The 16,120-nt window shown below is 54.9% G+C and overlaps 2 protein-coding genes across 8 annotated transcripts; both read left to right on the top strand.

The window, feature by feature from the left end:
- The first annotated feature begins 639 nt into the window (after nt 1-639).
- Nucleotides 640-7,086, top strand: FUT1 (fucosyltransferase 1 (H blood group)). Of its 4 annotated transcripts, XM_030941756.1 has the most exons (5): nt 640-773; nt 2,790-2,844; nt 3,077-3,310; nt 3,512-3,742; nt 5,343-7,086. In XM_030941756.1, the coding sequence occupies exon 5, from the start codon at nt 5,345-5,347 to the stop codon at nt 6,458-6,460; it is 1,116 nt and encodes a 371-aa protein (XP_030797616.1). In that variant the 5' UTR covers nt 640-773; nt 2,790-2,844; nt 3,077-3,310; nt 3,512-3,742; nt 5,343-5,344; the 3' UTR covers nt 6,461-7,086. The 4 variants fall into 4 exon arrangements, with proteins under 4 accessions (XP_030797616.1, XP_030797617.1, XP_010366938.1 ...); XM_030941757.1 differs by lacking the exon at nt 2,790-2,844; XM_010368636.2 differs by lacking the exon at nt 640-773 and having other exon boundaries at nt 2,754-2,844.
- Nucleotides 7,087-9,992: 2,906 nt separating this feature from the next.
- IZUMO1 (izumo sperm-egg fusion 1) lies at nt 9,993-16,030 on the top strand. 4 transcript variants are annotated; one of them, XM_010368638.1, is made up of 10 exons: nt 9,995-10,481; nt 10,971-11,278; nt 11,621-11,695; nt 12,363-12,449; nt 12,700-12,720; nt 13,395-13,475; nt 14,609-14,709; nt 14,976-15,129; nt 15,440-15,617; nt 15,890-16,030. In XM_010368638.1, the coding sequence occupies exons 2-10, from the start codon at nt 11,044-11,046 to the stop codon at nt 16,008-16,010; spliced, it is 1,053 nt and encodes a 350-aa protein (XP_010366940.1). In that variant the 5' UTR covers nt 9,995-10,481; nt 10,971-11,043; the 3' UTR covers nt 16,011-16,030. The 4 variants fall into 4 exon arrangements, with proteins under 4 accessions (XP_030768933.1, XP_010366940.1, XP_030768934.1 ...); XM_030913073.1 differs by having other exon boundaries at nt 9,993-11,423; XM_030913074.1 differs by lacking the exon at nt 10,971-11,278 and having other exon boundaries at nt 9,995-10,177.
- Nucleotides 16,031-16,120: the final 90 nt, after the last annotated feature.

The raw sequence follows: 16,120 nt of genomic DNA, 5'->3' as shown, positions 1-16,120 counted from the left end.
AATTCCGTCGTGGCAAGGGCAGTCTGAATGGATGATGTAACCTGGGGGTCCTTTCAATGGGGGGCCGGACTCCTGGGTCTAGGGGACCAGGGAGAGGAGGATCGGGTTAGCTGGGACCCAGGTGAAAGGGGCTGGGGGCCCAGATTCCTGAGTTTCAGAGAGAAGGATCTGGGGTCTCAAGTCCCTGAGTTGGAGGGAGGAGGGGTGCTGGGCTCCTGGAAAAACCACCTCTTGGAACGTTTATGCAGATCACGCAGAAAAAGAGAAATTTCTGCACCCCATCTGAATTTCTAAGTTTGGGGGGAGGGCGTGATCTGACACTGAGGTTCCTTGATCCTCAGCAAGGCGGCAATTGCTATGTGAAAGAAGCGACCACAGCGGAGACACAAGTGTCCTGCCGTGGAAGCCTCTCACCTGGCCATGGGCCAACCTCAGCCTCATCTGTCCCTGCTCAGATGCTCAGACTCTGGACATCCCAGCCTCCTCCTCCCTGATGCAATCTTGGTGTTTCTTTCACCAGAGAAGCCATCCCAGGCCCAGGCAGGTGCTCCTAAAATAACCCGGGGGGAGGGGTGGCTGAGAGGCCCTGACTGGAGTTGGCAGCCAAGCCACACTCTGGAGTAGGCACCCAGAGGGAAGACAGGTTGGCTAATTTCCTGGAGCCCCTAAGGGTGCAAGATTAGGACTTCTACGTCTGAGGGAGGAGGGCTGGGGTTCTGGACTCCTGGGTCTGAGGGAGGAGCGCCTGGAAAACTTGGACTTGTGGGTCTGAGGTAGGAGGGACTGGGGGCCTGGACTCCTGGGTCTGAGGGAGGAGGGGCTGGGGAACCTGGCCTCCTGGGCTGGGGGTCTGGACTTGTGGGTGTGAGGGAGGAGGGGCTAGGGGTCTGGACTCCTGGGTCTGAGGGAGGAGAGGCTGGGGGCCTGGACTCCTGGGTCTGAGGGAGGAGAGGCTGGGGGCCTGGACTCCTGGATCTGAGGAAAGGGACTAGAGCCAGGACTCCTGGATCTGAGGGAGGAGGGGTTGGGGATCTGGACTCCTGGGTCTGAGAGAGGAGGGGCTGGGGGTCTGGACTCATGGATCTGAGGGAGGAGGGCCTAGAAAACCTGGACTCCTGGGTCTGAGGGAGGAGGGGCTGGGGGTCTGGACTCCTGGGTCTGAGGAAAGAGGGACTGGGGCCTGGGCTCCTGGGTCTGAGGGAGGAGGGCCTGTGGGCCTGGACTCCTGGGTCTGAGGGAGGAGGGGCTGGGGACCTGGACTCCTGGGTCTGAGGGAGGAGGGGTTGGGGATCTGGACTCCTGGGTCTGAGAGAGGAGGGGCTGGGGGTCTGGACTCATGGATCTGAGGGAGGAGGGCCTAGAAAACCTGGACTCCTGGGTCTGAGGGAGGAGGGGCTGGGGGTCTGGACTCCTGGGTCTGAGGAAAGAGGGACTGGGGCCTGGGCTCCTGGGTCTGAGGGAGGAGGGCCTGTGGGCCTGGACTCCTGGGTCTGAGGGAGGAGGGGCTGGGGACCTGGACTCCTGGGTCTGAGGGAGGAGGGGCTGGAGGTCTGGACTCCTGGGTCTGAGGGAGGAGGGGCTGGGGGTCTGGACTCCTGGGTCTGAGGAAAGAGGGACTGGGGCCTGGACTCCTGGATCTGAGGGAGGATGGGCTGGGGAACCTGGGCTCCTGGGTCTGAGGGAGGAGGGGCTGGGAGTCTGAACTGCTGGGTGTGACTGGAAGGGTCTGGGTGCTGGGAGTCCTGAGCCTGGATTCTAGATGATGGTTAAACTTCTGGGAATCCAGTCAAACTGCTGAGTCCTTGACATTGATGTATCTTGAATGTGAGGGTCAGTCTGTGGGTGGAGGATTACCCAGGTGCCAAGGCAAGAGACTGAAGGCACAAACTGTTTCCATAATAAAGAAAATAGTTAGAATAAGAATAGTCATTATACAAATTAGATATAGAGATGATCATGACATTATCAATCATTAGTGTAAACATTATTAATCATTAGCTTTTACCATTACTCTTTGTTGTATTATTAATATAACCAAGAAATAACCGGTGGGCATAGGGTCAGGTGCTGAAGGGACATTGTGAGAAGTGACCTAGAAGGCAAGAAGTGAGCCTTCTGTCACACCCGCATAAGGGCTGCTTGAGGGCTCCTTGATCAAGCGGTAAGGCCAGTGTCTGGGAAGGACCCCCGTTACTTAACAGACCGTGAAAGGCAATCTCCTTTCCTTGGAGGAGTCAGGGAACACTTTGCTCCACCATCTCCTTGTGGAAGGCTGGATATTATGCGGGCCTGCCCACAGTCATCCAGAGGTTTAAACATCTCCCGGTGGTGCTGTGCTTCAGTGGTGGTGCTCCTTGTCCACTTTCATGTTCCTCCTGTACTCCTGGTTCCTCTTTGAAGTTCGTAGTAGATAGCAGTAGAAGAAATAATGAAAGTCTTAGGGCCGGGCGCGGTGGCTCAAGCCTGTAATCCCAGCACTTTGGGAGGCCGAGACGGGCGGATCACGAGGTCAGGAGATCGAGACCATCCTGGCTAACACGGTGAAACCCCGTCTCTACTAAAAAATACAAAAAAACTAGCCGGGCGCGGTGGCGGGCGCCTGTAGTCCCAGCTACTCGGGAGGCTGAGACAGGAGAATGGCGTAAACCCAGGAGGTGGAGCTTGCAGTGAGCTGAGATCTGGCCACTGCACTCCAGCCTGGGCGACAGAGTGAGACTCCGTCTCAAAAAAAAAAAAAAAAAAAAAAAAGAAATAATGAAAGTCTTAAAGTCTTTGATCTTTCTGATAAGTGCATAGAAGAAAACGCTGATGTTGCCTTCCCTCTCTGCTTCAGCTACCTAAAAGGTAAGAGCCCCTGTCCCGTGATCACGTGACTTGCTTGACCTTATCAATCACCTGGACGACTCACCCTCCTTACTCTGCCCCCTTGTCTTGTATGCAACAAATATCAGCGCGCCCAGCCATTCAGGGCCACTACCGCTCTCCGCGTCTTGGTGGTAGCAGTCCCCCGGGCCCAGCTGTTTTCTATCTCTTTGTCTTGTGTCTTTATTTCTTACAATCTCTCGTCTCCGCACAGGGGAAGAACACCCTCAAAGCCCCGTAGGGCTGGACTCTACATCAGCCGCCCTGCTTGGGGTTGGCGATGCTGGAGGTGGGCTTTGGACCAGAGAAAATGCTTTAATTAGGTGACAAGCGGGCAGAGGCCTTTGTTTCTGGCGCCCGCAGCCACGGCCCCCGCTGACGGCATGGGAAACAGATCCTGTTCCACTCCGGTCTCCAGCATTGGAATGGTTGCCTCGGTGCAATGCAGGTCTGGAAAGTAGCAGTTTAGCAGGGGACCCTAGAATTCCCTAAAAGGAGTGACTAGGAGCTGGGATTCTGGAATTTGAGTGTGGACGGCGGGTTGGGTGGGTGGGAGATCGGAGACCCTGGTGGGCGCGGGGGCACCTGCAGGCTGGAGGCCCTCGCGCGCTCCCGCGGCAGCCTGGCAAACAGGTTCTCCATTCCCCAGGAGGATGCAGCCGGGGGCGGACGATCGCTCCGCTCGCCGGGACCAGGTACCGGGGCCCTGCCCAGCCGCTGGGGCGTGGCCAGGCTCGACGCACCCAGGTGCCGGGGGCCGACTCTAAGCCCTGGCATCAGAAGGGAGAGGGCGGCGGATTGGACCTCCCGGCTGGAGCATTGCAACTGGGAGCTCCGTCTCCGGGTCCACGCAATGATGCCGCGGCTGCTCTCAAGCCAGGTAGGCTGCCCCGGGTGAAGCCTTCACGCAGGTCAATGCCGGGGCGGAGGGGCAGGGCGTGGTCCCCCACATCCCCGATCTGGGGAGCGGTGGGTCCAGGGGCCATCGCCCTAGCCCCAGGCGCTGGGGCTCGGCGCCAAGTGAGGGGCGGGCCTCCACCTTCCAGCCATCTGCCCAGCCCGGGAAGGCGGACGCTGCGAAACTCCCGGCCGCGCCCCCTCCTTCCTCCCCTCCCCAAGCCCTCGCTGCCAGTCCGGACAGGCTGCGCGGAGGGGAGGGCTGCGAGGCCGAAGAGCCGGACGCCTGGCGTTCCAGGGGCGGCCGGATGTGGCCTGCCTTTGTAGAGGGCGCGCTCCGGCCAGGCAAAGCGGACTGTGGATCTGCCACCTGCAAGCAGCTCGGGTAAGTGGGGACTGCCGGTGCCTGAGACCCAGCAACAACTCCTTCAGAGCCAGGAGGTGCACCCCAACCTCTTCTCCAGGTCTTCCTAAGGCCCTAGGACTCTCCGCCACCTCCCCAGCCATTACTCCTCCAGGAACCAAGATGCTTCTTCCGCTCCTGACCCTCCAGCCTCTCTTGTTTTACTTGGACTATCGCTTCCCATCACCACCTCTGTGGTGGATTTTGCCCCTCACAGACAGGCACTCCTGAGAAACAGGCTGATGGAAGAGTCCAGTATCAGCGGACCTTACAGGAGGGGAGACTCGAGATTCCTGCAGGAAAGGTGCAGGAACCTGGACCATGGCTGTCTGTTTTGCTTTTTTTTTTTTTTTTTAAGAGAGGGTCCCTGTCTGTCGCCCAAGCTGGAGTGCAGTCAGTGGTGCTATCGCGCTCATTGTGAGCTCCGGGGGAGGCCTTAGCATCCGGTGTTGCTGAAACCACAGACACGTGCCGCCATGCCAAACTAATTTTTTTTTTGGGGGGGGGACAGAATTTCGCTCTTGTTGCCCAGACTTGAGTGTAATGGCACCATCTCGGCTCACCACAACCCCCGCCTCCCGGGTTCAAGCGATTCTCCTGCCTCAGCCTCCCTAGTAGCTGGGATTACAGGCATGCGCCACCACGCCTGGCTACTTTTGTATTTTAAGTAGAGACAGGGTTTCTCCATGTTGGTCAGGCTGGTCTCCCACTCCGGACCTCAGGTGATCCGCCCGCCTTGGTGTCCCAAAGTGCCAGAATTACAGGTGTGAGCCACCCCTCCCGGCCCATGCCAAGCTAATTTTAAAATTTTTTTGTAAAAGCGGAGTCTTGCTCTGTTGCCCAGGCTGATCTTGAACTCCTAGGCTCAAGGGATCCTCCCATCTCAGCCTCTCAATATGCTGGAATTAGAGGTGTGGGCCACAGCGCCCAGCCAAATCCTGGGTATCTTGAAAACCACTTGTCTTCCAATCCCCATGCCCCGAAATTCCAAGGCTCTCATCCCTCAAACCCAGGACTCCGGCGCTCCCTACCTCAGCCCCAGGAGTCTAAACCTTTGACTTCCTCTTTCCCTGGGACTAAGGAGTGCTGCACCCCAGGCACCTTCCTTCCCCCACATCCCTCCGCAGCCTCCCCTCCTCAGTCTCTGTGTATTTGCTAATTCACCTTTCCTCCTCTGCAGCCATGTGGCCCCCGAGCCGGCGTCAGCTCTGCCTGGCCTTCCTGCTAGTCTGTGTCCTCTCTGCACTCTCCTTCTTCCTCCATATGCACCAAGACAGCTTTCCACATGGCCTAGGCCTGTCGATCCTGTGTCCAGACCGCCGCCTGGTGACACCCCCGGTGGCCATCTTCTGCCTGCCGGGTACCCCGATGGGCCCCAACACCTCCTCTTCCTGTCCCCAGAACTCTGCCTCCCTCTCCGGCACCTGGACTATCTATCCCGATGGTCGGTTTGGTAATCAGATGGGACAGTATGCCACGCTGCTGGCTCTGGCCCAGCTCAATGGCCGCCGGGCCTTCATCCTGCCTGCCATGCATGCCACCCTGGCGCCGGTCTTCCGCATCACCCTGCCCGTGCTGGCCCCGGAAGTGGACAGCCGCACGCCGTGGCGGGAGCTGCAGCTTCACGACTGGATGTCGGAGGAGTATGCGGACTTGAGGGATCCTTTCCTGAAGTTCTCTGGCTTCCCCTGCTCTTGGACTTTCTTCCACCATCTCCGGGAACAGATCCGCAGGGAGTTCACCCTGCACGACCACCTTCGGGAAGAGGCGCAGAGTGCGCTGGCTCAGCTCCGCCTGGGCCGCACGGGGGACCGCCCGCGCACCTTTGTGGGCGTCCACGTGCGCCGTGGGGACTATCTGCAGGTTATGCCTCAGCGCTGGAAGGGTGTGGTGGGCGACAGCGCCTACCTCCGGCAGGCCATGGACTGGTTCCGGGCACGGCACGAAGCCCCCGTTTTTGTGGTTACCAGCAACGGCATGGAGTGGTGTAAAGAAAACATCGACACCTCCCAGGGCGATGTGACGTTCGCTGGCGATGGACAGGAGGCTACACCGTGGAAAGACTTTGCCCTGCTCACACAGTGCAATCACACCATTATGACCATTGGCACCTTCGGCTTCTGGGCTGCCTACCTGGCTGGCGGAGACACTGTCTACCTGGCCAACTTCACCCTGCCAGACTCTGAGTTCCTGAAGATCTTTAAGCCAGAGGCTGCCTTCCTGCCCGAGTGGGTGGGCATTAATGCAGACTTGTCTCCACTCTGGAGCCTTGAGAGCCAGGGAGACTTTCTGAAATAGCCTGATCTTTCTAGAGCCAGTAGTACATGGCTCTAGAGGCCTGGCATCTTCTGGAGAAGTCTGTGGTGTTCCTGAAGCAAATGGGTATCCGTTTCCAGAGCGATTCTAGTTGGGAGAGTTGGAGAGAAGGGGGACCTTTCTGGAACTGTCCGAACATTCTAGAACTAGCAAAACATCTTTTCCTGATGGCTGGCAGGCAGTTCTAGAAGCCACAGTGCCCACCTGCTCTTCCCAGCCCGTATCTACAGTACTTCCAGATGGCTGCCCCCAGGAATAGGGAACTCTCCCTCTGGTCTATTCTAGAAGAGGGGTTACTTCTCCCTTGGGTCCTCCAAAGACTGAAGGAAAATATGATTGGTCCAGAGCAAGCATTCACCAAGTCCCCTTCTGTGTTTCTGGAGTGATTCTAGAGGGAGACTTCTTCTAGAGAGGGCCACATTTGATGCCTGTGAAGAACCCTGCAGGGCCCTTAGAGACAGGATGGGGTTCTGGAAATCCAGATAACTAAGGTGAAGAATCTTTTTAGTTTTTATTTTTGGAGACAGGGTCTCGCCCTGTTGCCCAGGTTGGAATGCAGTGGCGTGATCTTGGCTCACTGCAACCTCCGCCTTCTGGGTTCAAGCGAATCTCCTGCCTCAGCCTCCTGAGTAGCTGGGACTACAGGCACACGCCATCATGCCCAGCTAATTTTTGTATTTTTATGTTGGCCAGGATGGTCTCGATCTCTTGACCTTGTGATCCACCTGCCTCGGCCTCCCAAAGTGCTGGGATTACTGGCGTGAGCCACAGTGCCTGGCTCGGATAATTTTTTTTAATTTTTAATTAATTTATTTATATATATATTTTTTGAGACGGAGTCTCACTCTGTAGCCCAGGCCAGAGTGCAGTGGCGCCATCTCAGCTCACTGCAAGCTCCGCCTCCCAGGTTCATGCCATTCTGCCTCCGCCTCCAGAGTAGCTGGGACTACAGGCGACTGCCACCACACTCAGCTAATTTTTATTTGTATTTTTAGTAGAGATGGGGTTTCACTGTGTTAGCCAGGATGGTCTCAATCTCCTGACCTTGTGGCGCCCGCCTCGGACTCCCACAGTGCTGGCATTACAGGCGTGAGCCACCATGCCCAGCCCGGATAATTTTTTTTAATTTTTGTAGAGACAAGGTCTTGTGATATTGCCCAGGCTGTTCTTGAACTCCTGGGCTCAAGCAATTCTCCCACCTTGGCCTCCCAGAATGCTGGGATTATAGACATGAACCAGCACACCTGGCCAAGTGAAGAATCTAATGAATGTACAACCTAATTGTAGCATCTAATGAATGCCCCAGCATTGCTGGAAAAATCGAGATGGAAAACAAACCATCTCTAGTTGGCCAGCATCTTGCTCTGTTCACAGTCTCTGGAGAAGCTGGGGTAGTTGGTGAGCAGAGCAGGACTCCTTCCAGCCAGCCCTCCAGCCCCTCAGAGACTTTTTTTTGTTTGTTTTGAGCAGACAGGCTAAAACGTGAAAGTGGGGTGAGGGATCACTGCTAAAATGGTGCAGCTTCTGGAGCAGAACTTTCCAGGGATCCAGGGACAATTTTTTTTAAGCTCATTAACTGCCAGAGCTCCATATATTGGGTCTGAGTTCAGGTTTCCTCTCACAATGAAGGAAGATGGTCTTTCTCTGCAGGTGGGCTGCTGGGGGTCTGGGATCTGTTTTCTGGAAGTGTGGAGGCATAAACACACCCTCTGTGCTTGTGACAAACTGGCAGGCACTGTGCTCATTGCTAACCATTGTCTGCCCATGAACTCCCAGAACCACTACATCTGGTTTTGGGCAGGTCTGAGATAAAAGGATCTAAAGGCATGCAGACACTGGACCCAGCCTCAAATCCAGGCAGGAGCATGAGGTCTGGCCAAGGTGGACAGGATTGTCAAGATCTCAGGAGTCCCTTGCTTTTTTTTGGCAGGTGAAAGAAGAAATCTTTTTTTTTTTTTTTTTTTTTGAGACGGAGTCTCGCTCTGTCGCGCGGGCTGGAGTGCAGTGGCCAGATGTCAGCTCACCGCAAGCTCCGCCTCCCGGGTTTATGCCATTCTCCTGCCTCAGCCTCCCGAGTAGCTGGGACTACAGGCACCCGCCACCTCGCCCGGCTAGTTTTTTCTTTTTTTTTTGTATTTTTTAGTAGAGACGGGGTTTCACCATGTTAGCCAGGATGGTCTCGATCTCCTGACCTCGTGATCCGCCCGTCTCGGCCTCCCAAAGTGCTGGGATTACAGGCTTGAGCCACCGCGCCCGGCCAGAAGAAATCTTAGACTTAGTCAACTGTGATCACATCCCCTAGCTACTCATCCAGGATCCCATGCCTCCAGGCTTATCAGGGAGTTACACTTACAGTACAATTGTTACAGTTATAGCACTGTTCCCAACTCAGCTGCCACAGGTAAGAGAGCAGGAGGTATGAATTAAAACTCTACAGCACCAACCTCTGTCTCTGCAGCTTTTTTGGAGTCAGAGCTGCCGTGTGTGTGTGTGTGTGTGTGTGTGTGTGTGTGTTTGTGTGTGTGTAAGAGAGTGGAGGAAAAGGCGGGTGCTTCTGAAGACTTTTTTTTGAGACCGAGTCACCCAAGCTAGAGTGCTGTGGTGTGATCTCGGCTCACTGCAACCTCCACCTCTCGGGTTCAAGTGATTCTCCTACCTCAGCCTCCCGAGTAGCTGGGACTACAGACGTGTGCCACCATGTCCAGCTAATTTTTGTATTTTTAGTAGAGACGGGGTTTCACCATGTTAGCCAGGCTGGTCTCGAACTCCTGACCGCAGGCAATCCGCCCACCTCGGCCTCTCAAAGTGCTGGGATTACAGGCATGAGCCACCGCGCCCCGCCCTGAGGATTTTTATTACTCATGTTTGGGAGTACTGTCCCTACTTAGATCTGACAGCTCCTTGTTGCTGGAGTTGTGAGAGTTGTGGTCCCTGTTTTTCTGGTTCCCTGTTTCAGTCACACAGGAGAGACAGACCTTCCAGGACCCAAACGTCTGAGCCCCCAGTTGCTCTCTTCTGGACCCTCAGTATTGGCCCCCAGTCCTCTCCTCCCGCTGGGACCTCCGCGTGGGGTAAAGAGGCGGAGGAAGGAGCGAACGGATTATCATTGAACTACATTTCCCGGAAAGCTATGGGGTTGGCAGCGCTAATCAGCTACAGAGAAAGAGGCCCCAGGACATTTTGGGAATCGTAGTCTTATGGCTAAAACGTCCACTTCGTAGCTCGACAGCCGTTTCTAAGGACCGCGGTAGGGGCGGCAGCGGCTTGGGGGGCCGGATCTAGCCCAAAGCCTGGGTCCTGGGGCAAGGAGAGGGGAGAAAGCTGAACGCTAGAGTCCGGTCCTTGACTCTGGAAGCCAGAGCAGTCAGGAGCCTTCCTCTTCGGTAGATGCTGGGAAAGTTCTAGTCCAAAAAGGCTACAGCCTCTGTGACGTCATAGAGCGATAGGCGGGGCCTCCCTTTGTTGCAGTCCAATCAGACACAGTTGGGTTTCTGGGTGGGGCCAAGGAACACCCAAGGAATATCGATAAGGGAATTCGGGCCCCAACGTGAGAAGCTCGCAGCTGGTGGTTGCAGGAGTTCCCTGTGGAGAGGGGATCCTCCGTGACTCAGACCCCCATCGAAAAGCTCTCGATTTCACGCAACCAACCTTACCCTCGTCCCCAACAAAATCCTTGATTTTAGCCCTGGCAAAATTAGCGTAGGTGGTCATGACACCGGGTTCTTCTTTAAAAGCCCTCAGAACCTGGACCGGGCTCCTCAACCAACCCTAGTGTTGGAAGCCACAAGTCAGAAATCAAGGTCAGGGAGCGGCTGTTTAGGGTGCATCACTGTTCAGGATGCACCGGGGCTCCTTTTTCTAAGCAGAAGGGTGCGCCCTGCAAATTGGGAGCCCGTTAGTTTTGGGGAAGGGTGAACAGGGGCCCCTGGGTCTGGAGGACCGCATGGAGTCTTGCTTAAGTCTTAGTACGGTCCCCAGGTTTAGGAATTCGGAATGTGTTTTGGTTTTGAAGGACTTCCGAGTTTGACAGTATCGTGGTTGGGTCTGTGTTAGATGATTTATTGGTTTGGGCTTTGAATCTTCAGCTTGAGGTTCAACAGGTTTTTGGGGGCTGGCGGGGGAGTGCCTCAGTGTTGCACTTAAGGGTTGGAATTCAGGATCACGTCAATCTGGGGACTTGGAAAATTCCATAGTTTGGGATTTTGGGAAGGGGCGCATGGGGTTGGGAGATTCCAGGTCCTGAATTTGGAGACTTATGAATGCTTCCTGTTTAACAGTTTTTCTGATCTCTCAATTGGGATGCAGTGAGAACCCTAAATTTGGGGTCCCCTGGGTTGGGGCTCAGTTTCACACTTCGGAGGCATTTGATGAAGGACATAGGTCCTCTTTATCTGGAGATTTCCTGAAGATCCTCTTTTCGCGGTTTGGGGACCCCATGGATAGGGAGCCCAGTAGGATTTCTTAAGATGGATTTTGGCTTTTCTCCGTTTAGCGTTCTCCTGCTCTCGGTTTGGGGTGAGAGCACCCTTCCTAACGGTCTTCGGGAACTGTGCGCGCCGGCTGCAATGGGGCCGCATTTTACCCTCCTGTGTGCGGCGCTGGCCGGTTGCTTGCTTCCTGCCGAGGAGTGTGTTATATGTGACCCGTCTGTCGTGCTGGCGCTAAAGTCCCTGGAGAAAGATTATCTGCCTGGCCACTTGGATGCGAAGCATCACAAAGCCATGATGGAAAGGGTAGAGAAAGCCGTGAAGGATTTCCAGGAACTGTCGCTTAATGAGGATACCTATATGGGGGTCGTTGGTGAGGGCAGGGGGGGACCACGGACCCCTGGGTCCTGGGAAAGGGAAGGAGGGAGATAAGACCAGGGGGAGGAAGAGGCTGACAGCAAGGTCTCCGGGATTCGGGAATGGAGAAGGCTGAGATGCAGATTCTGAGGTTTCCCGGGGCTGGTAAATACTGTTTTCCCTATCCTTATCCGGCGATTTTATGTAATAAAACTACAACTCCCAGAAGGCAACGGGCGACTGAGTCCTTAACCAGGCCTATCCTTGCCCAGTGGCCTCATGGGTGTTGCAGTTTCTAAGATTAGGCGCGCCAATGAGACAGTAAGGCTGGAATCTGGGGTTGTATCTCCCCTGACAGACGAGGCCACACTGCAAAAGGGGTCCTGGAGTTTGCTGAAGGATCTGAAACGTATCACAGACAGTGATGTAAAAGGTAAATACACCAAGGGAGTAGGGGTCCAGAATCTCTCAGGGAAGCCAGCATTAGTGCTGCCTGGTCTCTTGGTCAGATACTAGGCTGTGGGGCCAGACTGCCTAGGTTCAAATGCCCGCTCTGCCACTTCCTAGCTGTATGGCCTTGAGCAAAGGACTTTGAAGCTCCCTTGGCTCTAAAATGCTCCCTCAGTTGTTCAGTTTCAATGTGTATTGCTGGCCGGGCACGGTAGCTCATGCCTATAATCCCGGCACTTTGGGAGGCTGAGGCAGACAGATTGCTTGAGCTCCGTAGTTCAAGACCAGCCTGGCCAACATGGTGAAACCTTGTCTCTACAAAAAATACTATACATATAACCTGGGCACGGTGGTGTATGCCTGTAGTCCTAGCTACCTGGGGGGTTGAGGCGGGAGGATTGCTTGAGTCCAGGAGGTTGAGGCTGCAGTGAGCCATGATTGCACCACTGCACTCCAGCCTGGGTGGCAGAGTAAGACCCTCCCCCATCCCCCAAAATATGCATTGCTTAGCCCAGCGGCTGGCATTATGTTAGACGGTCAATTTTAGTGCCCTTTCCTGAGAAGACCAGGAAGTAGACTGCCAGACTCTGCAGGCGGAAGCAAACTGCAGCACGTCACACGTGGGATTGGGGGTTCCTGTGTCTTCCCAGGTGATCTCTTCGTGAAGGAGCTATTTTGGATGTTGCACTTGCAAAAGGAAACCTTTGCCACCTATGTTGCTCGATTCCAAAAAGAGGGTGAGAGAAAATGGGAGTCCGTGTCCCCCAGCTCCTCTTTCCACTATCCAAGAGTCCCTGTCTCCAGCCCCTTACTTCTCCAAGCCCAGTTCCTCAGCTTCTCCAACTGCCTCCTCCTTCAGACCCAAGTCTTTTCTCCCTCAAACCCAAGAGCCCAAAGCCCAGCTCTTCCCCAAACCCCCTCTTCCATCATCTTTCGTTTAGAAATCTGACTCTGTCATCTCTTTCTCTCTTTTTCTCCTTGACACAGCTTATTGTCCCAACAAATGTGGTGAGTCTGGATTACAGAAGTTAACCCTCTATTCCTCATCCTGCCCTCTGAATAGTCAGCTTCCCCACTCGTCTTTTTGGATCCTGGTGGTTTTGTCATTCTCCGCCTTGGAGAGGTTCCTGGGTCTCCAGTATTCTTTTTCCACCTTGGATTTCTTGGGGAGCAGGTCATATTCTACTTACACTCTTTTTTTTTTTTTTTTTTTTTTTTAAGACAGTCTCACCCTGTCGCCCAGGCTGGAGTGCAGTGGCACGATCACGGCTCACTGCAACTTCCGCCTCCCAGGTTCAAACTATTCTCCTGCCTCAGCCCCCCTAAGTAGCTGGGATTACAGGTGCTGGCCACCACACCCAGCTAATTTTTGTATTTTTAGTAGAGACAGCGTTTCACCATGTTGGTCAGGCTGGTCTTGAACTCCTGACCTTGTGATCTGCCCATTTCGGCCTCCCAAAGTGCTGGGATTACAGGAGTAAGCCACCACGCCCGGCCTTTACTTACACTCTTTACTGAGCCTTGTTGGAGTCCACTTCCTACCCACCTGCGTCCTGGTCCTGTCCCTTCCTCTGACCATCTAGGAATGTCGTAGATGACCTGGCCCCAGCCCTTGGCCCTGACCTCTTCTTTTAGCCATGCCCCTTAGTGGGCAAATACAGTCCTTGACTCTGCCCCTCCAGGTGTGATGTTGCAAACTCTGATCTGGTGCAAGAACTGCAAAAAGGAGGTTCATGCTTGTCGAAAGTCCTACGATTGTGGGGGTGAGAGAACTGTACCCAGCAGGAGGAATTGGTGCAGGTGGGGTGAGGCGATAGGAGAGACAGACTAGAGAGAGCTTAGATGGGGTGTGGGGGCAGTAGACAAGAAAAGGCAGGCTTTAGGCCGGGTACAGTGGCTCACACCTATAATCCCGGCACTTTGAGAGGCTGAGACGGGAGGATTGGGAAGCCAGGAGTTTGAGATCAGCCTGGGCAACACAGCGAGACCCCATCTCTACAAAAAAATTTAAAAATCAGCCAGGTGTGTTCCTGTAGTCCCAGATACTTGGAAGGCTGAGGCAGGAGGATTGCCTGGACCCTGGAGTTGGAGACTGCAGTGAGCTACGATCATACCACTGCACTCCAGCCTGGGCAAAAGAGTGAGACCTTGTCAAAAAAAAAAAAAAAAAAAAGAGGCTGGGCGAGCTGGCTCACGCCTGTAATCCCAGCACTTTGGGAGGCCGAGGCAGGTGAATCACGAGGTCAGGAGTGCAAGACCAGCCTGGCCAAGATGGTGAAACCATCGTTTTTGTACTAAAAATACAAAAAAAGTAGTCAGACATGGTGGCGGGCACCTGTAATCCCAGCTACTCGGGAGGCTGAGGCAGAGAATTGCTTGAAATTGGGAGGTGAAGGTTGCAGTGAGCCAAGATGGCGCCACTGCACTCTAGCCTGGGTGACAGAATGAGACTTCGTCTAAAAAAAAAAAAAAAGAGAGAGTGAGTGAGAAAGAAAAGATGGGGTTACAACAAATGTAAGAGGATTGGGGAGGGTAGAGAACCATGAAGGAGGCCGGGCGCAGTGGCTCACGCCTGTAATCCCAGCACTTTGGGAGGTTGAGGCAGACAGATTGCCTGAGGTTAGGAGTTCGAGACCAGCCTAGCCAATATGGTGAAACCCCCGTCTCTACTAAAAATACAAAAATTAGCCGGGCGTGGTGGTGTGCGCCTGTAGTCCCAGATACCCAGGAGGCTCAGGCAGGAGAATCACTTGAACCCGGGAAGCGGAGGTTGCAGTGAGCCGAGATCAGGCCACTGTACTCCAACCTGGGCGACAGAGCGAGATCCCATCTCAAAACAAACAAACAAACAAACAGAATCGTGAAAGCGTGTCCCATGGTCTTCCTCCACCCCTAGAGCGCAATGTGGAGGTTCCTCAAATGGAAGATATGATCCTGGACTGTGAGTTAAACTGGCATCAGGCTTCTGAAGGCCTCACTGATTACAGCTTTTACAGGGTGAGGGCCTCAACTTCTGTTACCCTTGAACTCCCTACACTACAATACTTGTGTACTGGATCTGTGGGCCTGCACCCACGATTCTCATGACCCAGGCGGGTGGTCTATCAGGTGTGGTCTCTACTGACCTCTGGGGACCCCGTGCCCTGACCAGTGACACCCTGGACACCCACCTCCCACACTGAGGCCCTGTGATCTTCTCAACCCGGTACTCCCCCAACCCCTGAATTCCTCAGACCTCAGTGACCCCTTGAGCTTGGGTCTAGGTTTGGGGGAACAATACGGAGACCTTGGTGTCCAAGGGGAAAGAGCCCACCCTGACCAAGTCCATGGTGGGTCCAGAGGATGCAGGCCGCTACCGCTGCGAGCTGGGCTCTGTGAATTCCAGTCCAGCCACGGTCATCAATTTTCGCGTCACAGGTCAGTGCTGTGGGGTTGAGAGAAGTGTAGGATTCAGGGCCCAGGAAAGCTGGCGTCCGCGGCGGGGGCGTGGCCTCGGCGATGGGGGCGTGACTTCCTGTTGGGTGTGGTTTCGGCGCAAGGGGTGTGGCTTCCCGCCGGGGGCGTGGCCTCTGACCCCGAGGACAGGAGTTCCCTTGGGTGCGTTCAGGCTTTACACTGTTGAAGGCGTGATTATCTCTGGGATGGCAGGCTACTGGGAAGGGCTTGCCTTTGCCAGGGCAGGAGCTCCACGCCCTGCCAGGACTGCTCTTTACACTTTCTCAAACAGTGTTGCCCGAAAGGATCGAGGAGGAAAAACCGTCCCCAAATATCGTAACCTCGGGGGAGGCGACCACGGAGTCGTCCAATACCCTCCAGCCTCTGAAGCCCGAGAAAATGCTGAAAGGCCGCCTTCTGGGGCTGCTGATCTGGGGCTCCCTAGCACTGATAACCGGCATTACCTTTGCGTGAGCAACCCGTTGAAGAAGGCTGGCTAGGCTCGGAGTAAGGGGCGGGGCTTCCAGGAACCCAACGCAGAAGCTGGTCTGGGGGCAACTGACGACTGAAAGCAGGACTTTCCTGGGGGTGGAGTGCGGGGGGCTTGCACAGGAGGACTTCGAAGGGCGAGGCTTAGATAATTGCTAGAATAAAGTCACAAAGGGGGCGGTTGGGAGGGGTGTCCCCCACACAATTACTACCCAACCCGGTTCCATGATCTGCACCCCACTCCCACCCCTAGGATATTTTGTCGAAGGAGGGTGATCGATTTCATCAAGTCCTCACTGTTTGGCCTTGGCAGTGGAGTGGCGGAGCAACCCCAGGTCCCAAAAGAAAAAGCCACAGATTCGAGACACCAATAAAGATTTATCTTGTTGTCTAAGCATCTGACTCACTTCCCTGGACGGGGCTGATTCTAGCCTTTGGTTCCCCGAGAGCAGAGGTCTGGGGATGGGCTCCGGCCTGAGGGAAG

The sequence above is a fragment of the Rhinopithecus roxellana genome, chromosome 12 (genome assembly GCF_007565055.1).
Source record: "Rhinopithecus roxellana isolate Shanxi Qingling chromosome 12, ASM756505v1, whole genome shotgun sequence".
Classification (NCBI taxonomy): Eukaryota; Metazoa; Chordata; class Mammalia; order Primates; family Cercopithecidae; genus Rhinopithecus; species Rhinopithecus roxellana.
Note: the sequence above shows the minus strand (reverse complement) of the source record. Positions and strands in the feature narration are given on the sequence as shown.

Coding starts and splice junctions, on each gene's coding strand:
- FUT1 (XM_030941757.1), top strand. CDS start 5,345: ATGTGGCCCCCGAGCCGGCGTCAGCTCTGCCTGGCCTTCCTGCTAGTC.
- IZUMO1 (XM_010368638.1), top strand. CDS start 11,044: ATGGGGCCGCATTTTACCCTCCTGTGTGCGGCGCTGGCCGGTTGCTTG. Junction 13,476..14,608: donor AAAGTCCTACGATTGTGGGG/GTGAGAGAACTG, acceptor CTCCACCCCTAG/AGCGCAATGTGGAGGTTCCT. Junction 15,618..15,889: donor ATAACCGGCATTACCTTTGC/GTGAGCAACCCG, acceptor TCCCACCCCTAG/GATATTTTGTCGAAGGAGGG.